Source organism: Octopus bimaculoides, chromosome 18 (genome assembly GCF_001194135.2).
Source record: "Octopus bimaculoides isolate UCB-OBI-ISO-001 chromosome 18, ASM119413v2, whole genome shotgun sequence".
NCBI lineage: Eukaryota > Metazoa > Mollusca > Cephalopoda > Octopoda > Octopodidae > Octopus > Octopus bimaculoides.
In genome coordinates, this window is record NC_068998.1 from 45,219,400 (window position 1) to 45,229,955 (window position 10,556).

General features: G+C 34.2%; 1 protein-coding gene across 6 annotated transcripts in view; it reads left to right on the plus strand.

Annotated features, from left to right (window-relative positions):
- Nucleotides 1–10,556, plus strand: part of LOC106874003 (Kv channel-interacting protein 4) — a 479,441-nt gene that overhangs the window by 217,714 nt on the left and 251,171 nt on the right. Inside the window, exon 1 of one of the 6 annotated variants that reach the window (XM_052974222.1) lies at nucleotides 1,277–1,346. The exons of the other annotated variants lie outside the window; for them this stretch is intronic. Coding sequence (XP_052830182.1) covers nucleotides 1,292–1,346 — 55 coding nt within the window. The 5' untranslated portion in view covers nucleotides 1,277–1,291. Of the gene's footprint in view, nucleotides 1–1,276; nucleotides 1,347–10,556 lie in introns of those variants that run through there. 6 annotated transcript variants of the gene reach the window in all.

A 10,556-nucleotide genomic window follows, 5' to 3' on the forward strand; every position in this document is an offset into this window, starting at 1 on the left:
TACTGTAGCCTCGGACTGACCAAAGCCTTGTGAGTGGATTTAGTAGACGGAAACTGAAAGAAGCCTGTCGTATATATGTATATATATATATATGTGTCTGTGTGTATGTGTGTATATATATGTTTGTGTGTCTGTCCCCCCAACATCGCTTGACAACCGATGCCGGTGTGTTTACGTCCCCATAACTTAGCAGTTTGGCAAAAGAGACCGATAGAATAAGTACTAGGCTTACAAAGAATAAGTCCTGGGGTTGATTTGCTCGACTAAAGGCGGTGCTCCAGCATGGCCACAATCAAAGGACTGAAACAAGTAAAAGAGTAAAAGAGTAACAAACCAAATGAAGATATTCATGTGAAATATCTTCAGTGTAGTCTATATTGATCAAGCTAATTACACAACATTACTACATCTTCTCACTAGCATTTACAACTAATAAGATAAGGCAGTTGAGGCACCTAAGTAACAAAGAGTAAATATATTAGTGAATTTAATGCAAACGTTCTTTATATCTCTTATTCTTTATCTCTGTAAGATAATGCAGCCTTTCTATGTTCTTAACTCTCTATAATCTCTCATAATCCTGTGTTATTTTTTTTTTTTTGTTGTTTTTCTAATCATTATTATTGATAAGTTGTCATCTTTGATAGGATTATAAAAAAAGGATGTCAATCATTTTTAAAATATTTGATCTTTGTATTGTATTGAAAACTATCGAAATTTTGCTAGATTTATTAACAGAAAAATCACTTATTTTTCATATGGCCGTTCTTTAATTTTTCTTTTAATGAATATATAAATTGTATAGGATGATGGATAGGGTAAAAGAAGTTGTTTATTAAAAAACAAAGATGCTTAGCAAATAGGCTTTACCTATCAAAATATTATGATAATCCATTACAGATTATAGATATAGAGAGCTTAATATATATTTTTCTCGACAATTTTGTGTTTAGATGGCTTTGGGTCACTTTTAACGTACACTGGATGGCTATTTATTACAGAATGAAACTTTGGTTTTGCTTTTAAAATTTTCTTCGCTCGAGTATATTTAAAGGAGATTCTAAAAAAAAAAAAGGAAAAAAAAAAGAAAAACACACACCAAAAAAAAAAAAAAAAAAAAAAAAAAGAAAAGAAATGATATATTTTTCAATGCTTGAAATTAACTGACCAGTATCTGTTGCATCAGCTTAAATCTTAGATTTCAGCTGAAGCTGGTCGTTTTCAAAACTCTGCTGGATTCTATGAAGGAATTTACCTAAAATATTTGTTTAGCTAAATCTCACTTTTGATAATGCATGCCAATGTTCAAGCCCAAGTAGCAGCAACAGCTAATGGCAAAATCTCTGGTAAGAAGACTTGCATCTCCCTATATTCACCATTCTACAATCATTCTGAAACTAATATCATCACCACCATTACTGTACTTACATTCACATTTTTTTTTATATGTTTGCACGGGTTTTTAATTACTCTATAAATACTCCAATTTGACTGTATGTTTACCTAATTATTTCTTTTTATTAATTAATTAGATTTTCTGCTAACTGTTTGATATGCTAATTTATTTCTTAACTGGATTTTTCTGTTTTAATTAAATACTCCGGATTAGTTCTTAACTATTCATTATAGTACAACACACTTTACTTGGTAATCAACAATTTTGTTTTTGTTGCTGTTGTTGTTGCTGCTTTTTTGTTATTATTGAGCAGCAGAATTATTTGAGAATCAGAACAAATACCACACAGTATTTGTTCTGGCACTTTACATACTGAGTTCAATTCATGCCAGAGTCAACTCAGTGTTTCATCCCCTCCAGGGCCAATAAAAGCGTTGGGATCAGAATAGGCATCTGATACCCATCCACTTCTTAAAATTGCTGGCCTTGTGCCAAAAGTAGAAAGGATTATTATTATGCTTAGTGGTATTCTGGGTTCAAATTCCATTGAGGTCAACTTTGCCTTTTGTCCTTTCAGGGTCGATAAATTAAGTACCAGTGAAACACTGGGGTTGATGTAATCTACTAGTCCCCTTCCCCAAAATTTCAGGCTTTGTGCCTTTAGCAGAAAGAATTATTATTATTACCTCCACCTCAGCGAAGGCGGAGGTATTTTTTTTCAGTCATGTTTGTTTGTTTGTCCGTAGACAAGATATCTCAAGACCCACTCGATGGATTTGGATGAAACTTTCAGTGATGTTTGGCCTCGTGACTGGCACAAACTAATTAGAGTTTGGGATTGATCCAATACCTGACAAGGATTCTGGAATATTTTTCCTGTTTTTTTTACTTAATTTTTGAGGCCACTCGGGTTCATTTTTAGTATTCTCATTTGTGAAAGCAGTCAAGTTTATTTCAGATATTCTCATTTTAAAAATCATCTCTGGCTAATTGTTGAGAGGACGTTGGTGTTACCTTGGTGGAGGTTTGCACTTTCTGAGTGCTCTTGTTATTATTGTTAAGGTGGCAAGCTGACAGAATTATAGATTTTGAAAAAATATTTAGCAGTATTTCTTATGATTCTTCAGGATCTGAATTTTAAAATCTCTGAGATTGACTTTGCCTTTCATCCTTTCAGGGTAAAAAAAATGACTTCCAGTTGACCACTGGGGTCTATAAAATCAATTAGCTCCCTCCCCAAAAATTTCAGGCTATGTGCCTATACAAGAAAGAATTATTATTATTATTATCATTATTTGCCCTGCCCCACTCCTTCAATTGGGCTGGCAAGGCAGTTTTCTTTACCTGGCGGTTGTGGTGAAAAAGGTAGTCTGGTAGACAAGGCTGAATGGCATGAGGACAGATACCTTCCTCTTTGGTAGGGGTTTCATTGACTTTAAGTGTCATTTGAAAAGGAAATTGAGGGGGAAGAGAGAAGTGCTATCCTAGAGTGAGTTTATTGTAAGGTGGGTGAAAGTTGCAAAAATGGCAAGAGTGGATGGTACTTCTCTAAGTGTAGACCTGTGAGTCAGAGAAAGGGAACTGGAGAGGACTCTTGCCCTTGGTCTTCAGGGAGATATTGGGCAGAATTTGGACAGCATTTATAAAAGACGTGTTTACTCGACCTCTGTGTGTTCTGATTACGAAACTTCATCAAATAAGTGTAGGCGACCTATATTTTAATACAGCCAGACACAAGAACTTTACAATTAATGAAGGAGCCATTACATCTACTAACAGGATTAACTTAATCCTAATTGACATTTTTGTTTTGAAACTAAAGTACAGATTTATTTTTTGAAGCTCCACAAAGACTGTGAAACTACGATGTTGACCCCAGTCAGTCAACCAACCCAATCTGAATCTAGAAAAAAGCAAAAAGAGATGGGCTTTGAGAAGCTCATCCCTAAAACTCCAAAATATATAATTCTGATGAAAATGTCATGAAATGTTGGAATATTGCCAAAATAACAGCCAAGCAACTTTTGAAGGGGTTTTTTAAGGACCCCTTCTCACTTCCTCAATATTACACTTTCTTTTGAACCCAGATGATTGACTCCTCTCACTTTTTCTCCATCCACTATGGTCATACTTCGGGTTAGCTCTGTAAATGCACATGGCCTGGGTCAGTCAGAAAGCAAAGTGACTTACTTATCAATCTCAGATCCCTAGAGTTGAATATGGTGGTGGCTATCAATGAAGCCCAACCACTTTGCCAATTGTTTCTTCTCAATGGCTATGAGATGCAATGCTTTTTTTTTTTTTTTCTAGATGCAGAACAATAAAATTGGAAGTGAAATACTGAAAAAGTTTTTTAAGGTGTTTTAACTGTTGTTCTGCAGTTTGAGTTGTCTCCTTGAAATGATGGCCCTACTTTGTAATCTCTGCTGGTGCTAACTTTCTATTAAATTAATAGAAACACTTTAAGATTCCTCTTATACATTTTCTATAGCCCTGGTTTCTCTTTCTGATTTCTTCTTTTCTTGAAAGTGTTTGCTCTCTTTCAGTTGTCCATTTAGGCTATTTGAAACCTTTGTTCTATGTCTCAGAACTTCCCTTTCTATGGGACTGTTATACAAAGTACCATTGAAGACTCTGTGTGTGTGTGTTATATATCATTTGGTCACCAGCAACCATGACAGAGTTAATCCTAGTTCTGACCAACCAAAAAAATTATATTCTACTCTTGATATTGAATACGTTTTCTCTTGTTTTCTTAAAACTAACGTTTGCGTCTGTGTGTACATCAGTTTACTAATCAATGTTGATTCATCTCTGAAGTTATACACTTATCCCTCTGTGTTTTGATATGAATGATACCAGTGTGTTTGTGTGGAAACACACCAGTACAGAAGAATTTGTTTTATAGGCTGCATAGAAATTTGTACACTTTTTTTCACAGATTATTATAAAGTCTATGAGACTGTGCGCACACACATGTGCACAGTAGTTCACTATCTTTATTGGCTTTTATTTGTGTAATTCTGAAATGCAGTCCCAGATCGTTGTATTTCCATGTACTCTTAAGTTTCCAAGTGTACTCTTAAAAAAGAAATACCTTGAAAGTGAATATTTATTTTAACATGTTCTATTTGACTTTTTTGTTTTCCTACTTAGTTTCTTAAAGCTGATTAGCTTAATCTGATCATCTTTCCTTACAATATCCACTATTAGAAGTTGCATATTTAGTATAATAATCACTGCAGTCAGAAAATTGATTTTTTTTTTTTTTAGATATGAAGTCTTTCATTTTTCTTATACAAACTACAGTTTCTATTTTTAATAACAAAAATAGATTGAAACTTAAGGGAATTGCAGTTCTACTTCATGGTACATCTGATTGGTAACTTTGTAGAAGTATTTTCCTTTCATTAATAATTACCAGTAGTATACTAACTGAGGCGACAATGGGCATCAACAGGACCAGTGACATAATAAGATGCAGATGCTGGAACTGGGTTGGACATGTTCTCAGACAAGATGGTCAAAGGTGATTGTATGATGGTACTAAAGTTGCAGCCTGAGAGGAAAAAGACCAGCAGAACACCCTAAAACCACATGGCAAAGGACCATTAAAAAGGGAAGGGGATGAGAAGGGTAGAAAAGCTTGAATGAGATCAGAACATGATATCCTTAATCATCACTTAACATCTGGCATACTTTTTGTAGTTACTTTCAGCAGTGTGGTGATAGTATTTAGTTGAGGTAAAAAGTCCTCCATACTGAACTCTTTAAACTTTCTTCTTTGCTTTGTTAGAGACTTCTTTTCTATTTTCTACGAAATTTGGCCTTCTACCAAAGTTAACAATGTTGTTATTGTTGCAAAATTATGATTTATAAATAGATTCATTATTGATATTGATGAATCTCTGTGCAGCAATCAATCAAATTAATCAGAAATGCTGTATTGATAAGGGAAAGCATTTCCCTCTGTATTTTCTGACACACTTTAGCCATTCTCTATACACATCATTTATCCAATTGATTAAAACTCTGAGCAGGTATTCGATATTTGTTGTTATTAAAACAGGGTCAAGATAAGCCAGATATTAGAGTATCATACTCTATTGGATGGACTGCTTGGTTTTGTTGCTTTAGCTCTTAAACTGGCCATATCAGGCCTAAATATTCTGCAGGCTTTACATTCAAACCAGATGGATCCAGCCCCTCACACCTTCCATACAATATCATTCTAAAAAATATACTGTCACGTCATTGAAATTTCAAAGTTAAGAGATAATGTATGATTAATTCAAGCCTATTTGGAAAGAAGCATTATGTCAGACATATTATTTATCTTTTTCAAATTGGTTTGAATTAATCATACATTATCTCTTAACTTTGAAATTTCAATGATGTGATAGTATATTTTTTAGAACGATACTATATGGTAGATGTGAGGGGCTGGATTCGTCTGGTTTGAATGTAAAACCTGCAGAATATTTAGGCCTGATATGGCCTGTTTAAATGCTAAAGGGCTAAATTATGATTTCCAGTCTCTCTTAGAACTAACTTTGTTTATCAGCCCTCTTGAATTTAATGAAAGAAGCTCCCAGTAACAGTAATAGTAAGGAAGATACTTTCTTCTGACTGGTATTAAGTTTAGAGGAATCATTCTCTTGGGAATTTATTAATATTTTATGTCTGCATCAAATTTTTCCATTGCTTCTCAAATCACCCAAACAAAAGAGAATCTGAGAGTCTGAAATTGTTTTTAGTGTGGGTAGAATACATATTTGAAGACAGTGACGGTACAATGCACAGGAAATTTCTAACAAGTATTATGATAAAAATATGTCTGGTCTGATGCTTAACTCATTTACTCAGGTATGAAAAATCATAATTTAATCCTGGTAATACTTAAACTCAGAATATAAAGTTATTTAATTACATAATGTAACGCATTTAAATTTGCAGTCTTACCATTTCTTTGATTAGATGAATATGCAAATGATTCAGATTTGTTCTTCATAAAACCTACCTTGTTATCAATCCTCCCAACAGTCTTCATAACGAATTAATTAATTATCAAGATGCATCCAGATGTGAAAAATTTATTGATTGATATATATATATATATATATATATATATATATATATATATATATATATATATGTATATATATGTATATATATATATATATTTACATTTACAGACAGACGCACAAACACACACACACACACACATATAATCCATGCAAGCATGGAAAATGGACTTTAAATAATGATGCTGGTGATATATAAATATATACATCATTGCTATTATGCAAAGGTGTTGTAAGTCCAAAACAGTTTTTTTCAGAAAGCCAAAAAATGGTTTCACCATACCATAGTAAAACTGTTGTACTACCGTTTGGCAATTTTTGATATCTTGGCATCTGAAGCAGCTGGGGATACGATAGTTTGACCAAAAGAACCGACTATTGCATGCAAAAATAAATATTGAAAAAAAAACGCATTTGGCAAAATTTGGACATATGACAGTTTAACATAATAGCAATGATATATATACACACATGCTCTTTACTCTTTTACTTGTTTCAGTCATTTGACTGTAGCCATGCTGGAGCACCGCCTTTAGTCGAGCAAATCGACCCAAGGACTTATTCTTTGTAAGCCTAGTACTTATTCTATCGGTCTCTTTTGCCGAACTGCTAAGTTATGGGGACATAAACACCCCAGCATCGGTTGTCAAGTGATGTTGGGGGGACAAACATACATGCATATATATATATAACCCATGCTAGCATGGAAAGCGGACGTTAAACGATATATATGTGTGTGTGTGTATACATATATACGACGGTCTTCTTTCAGTTTCCGTCTACCAAATCCACTCACAAGGTTTTGGTCAGCTCGAGGCTATAGTAGAAGACACTTGCCCAAGGTGCCGCACAGTGGGACTGAACAGTATGACGGCTTAGCTGGTCAAAACTTCAGAGTCACTGTCAATACTATTCTTGTTAAAGAATAATATGTACTCCACAAAAAGTATCAAGTAAGCCTTCATGTACAATCATTTTTATTACAACTTAACACACACACACACACACACACGTGTGTGTGTGTGCTGCACTATGAGCTTTACTTCATTACATGAAACCAAACAGATTAGTGAGGTCAAACAGTACACCTTTCCCTAATATTCCTGCTTCTTTTCTTGTTTACAACAACAGCAAGTTGTAAAATACTGTCGCTTAGTTTACTTACAGTTGTGATGCCGGTAACACTAGTATGATTTATGTTTGTTGTTGAAGATAATTTATGAGTTCATGGCATTATTAGGAATGTTTGGATCATTTCCAATAATCTGGGCAGTGAGTGAAGCCAATCTTGCTTACCATCTCTCAAATTCATTCATGAACAGGAATATTGTCAGACATAAATAGGCCGGTATCTATAATCTTTTACTTGTTTCATTCATAAGATTGTGGCCATACTGGGGCACTGCCTTGAATAATTTTAGTGCCATGTGTAAGAGTGGGTGTTTGATGGATGTGGCAGCAAATATAGTAGTGTATAGATGGGTGAAAGGAAGGACAAAAATGAACCCTAGTTCACACTGGAATTGATAAAAATGAAGACCGGAAAGAGACCCATCAACACTTGTAGTAATACTGCAATCTGATAGGAAGTTACTGATCAAAAGAAATGAAAGATAATGGAGCCAATAAACTGGAAGTCTCAAAGATTGGTCAAGAGCGAAGCACACATGTTGCCAGAAGGAGTTTGCATAAAATTAGTGGAGGTCTGACTTGTATACTATTGACTGCATAGTACATGGATATATAGTATAAGGATGCATAGTACATGGTACGTGGACGTGTATAGTGCAATTATAATACATGATAAGATAGCTTGAGATATTAAGTTATGCCCTTTTACATTATGAGATCAAATCCCACCAAAGTTGATTTACCTTTCCTGAGTTAATAAAATCAGTACCAAGACTTTTTAATTTTTTTTTTTTTTTTCTTGTTTCTGTATTTGGGGAGTCTGTAAGGAAGAGCATTTCCCCATGGAGTTGGTACAATTGACTGTTTTTCACCCACAAAAATATGCTTGTGTGTTGGACAAAAAAAAAACCTTACAGTATTTAGTTTTGTCCCTTTATTCTGAGTGAAATATCGCTGAGGTCGACTTTGTCTTTCATCCTTACTTACTGATAAAATAACTGCCAGTCTATTGTACACCATGGTATACATACTCGACTGTTCACTTGCCAAAGTTTCTGACCATGTTCCAATACAAGAAACTACATTATTGGAGCTGTGGAGTCGGAGGATTGATCATCAAGTGCTAGGAAAATGCCTTAAGTTAAGTTCAAATGTAACCAGGATTGAGCTTATCAACCATCCTTCTGGCATTGATTTCATAGATACCTCTCGAGTACTGAGGTCACTTTAATCCAGTGTTCCTTTAACTGAAACATAGAAACCATCATCATCATTAACACCATCGTCTTCTTCATCATTACTATCATTATCATAATCATCATCGTCGTAATCAACATTATTTTTATTAATGAGGAAAATGTCAATAGAAGCTGTTGTATTGTAGACACATACACAAACATAGATCATACACATACACACTCACAAATATGCATACATATAGACACACACAAGCATACACCCGTCCATCCATCCACACACACACACACACGTGCACATAGATATCACAGTTAACGTGGATCAATATTCTAAAACAGAGGGCAACTTTAATCTAAGGGTGAGAAAATGATAGCGAGAAAGAGAGAGAGAGAGAAAGAGTGATTGAGTGGGAGAGTGTGTGAATGTGTGCATGAAGAGGAGGAGGAGGAGAGAGACATATATATATGAGTGAGTGAGAGAGAGAAGAGAGAGAGATTTCCTTTCTAAATTAATAAGCTATATAATGCTATAATTCCATAAACTGATAAAGGAAAAACAAGATAAAAAAGAAATTTCTTTAAAATCACTGATAAAATTCATTCACTCATATCGATGATGTCTTTCTATAATTTTCCATGTTTTATTTTCCATATTCGCATCATCTCAACATTTTTCTTCTTTTCATTTTATCATCATAACCATTATCATTTTACTTCTTTTTATCATCATCATCATCATCATCATCATCATTATTTATTTTTAGATTTTATTCTTTGCTTTATATTTTTTATTGCTACAATGGATTCATTGAAAGATTGCTGAATCTTATATCTTGCTATTTTGTTTTCTAAGTGTGAGTTAACTAAAAACAATAGTTCACAGTTCTGTTATTCTATTTTTTTTTTGTTGTTGTTTGGTTATTGTTGTTTGTTTGTTTTTTTTACTAATATGTATGCCTCTGCAGAAATGTATTTTATGCTGTTTTTTAATTCCAAAGTGGTTTTTTTTATATTTGTTTAGTTTTATTTTGTTTCTTCTTTAATTCCTCTTCCGTTTACTTTCTGTTTTGTTCTTTTTTTTTTTTTTTCATTAGTTTTAAAACTACTGGAAAAGAAAAAAAAATATAGATAGGTAGGCAGATTAAGGAAAATATAAAAAAAAACAAAAACAGACAATGCGAACTGGTAAAAGATAGAGAGATAGATGTTAATCTAACTGGATATGTATTTACTGATCAAGTTTAATCTAAGGTAACTAGAGAGAGACTGTGTGTAAGAGAGAGAGAGCAAGAGAGCGTGTATAAGAGAGAGAGAGAGTGTATATGAGAGAAAGAGACTGTGTAAGAGAGAGAGAGAGAGAGAGTATGAGAGAGAGAGAGCAAGAATATATGAGAGAGAGAGAGAGAGTATGAGAGAGAGAGCAAGAATATATGAGAGAGAGAGCGAGAATATATGAGAGAGAGAGAGCGAGAACATATGAGAGAGAGAGAGACTTGTGTGAGAGAGAGGGTGAGAGTGTGTATAAGAGAGAGAGGGAGTGTATATGAGAGAAAGAGACTGTGTGAGAGAGAGAGTGAGAGAGTATGAGAGAGAGAGCGAGAATATGAGAGAGAGAGAGCGAGAATATGAGAGAGAGAGAGCGAGAATATGAGAGAGAGAGAGAGAGAGCGAGAATATGAGAGAGAGAGAGAGAGAGAGCGAGAATATATGAGAGAGAAAGAGACTTGTGTGAGAGAGAGAGCGAGAATA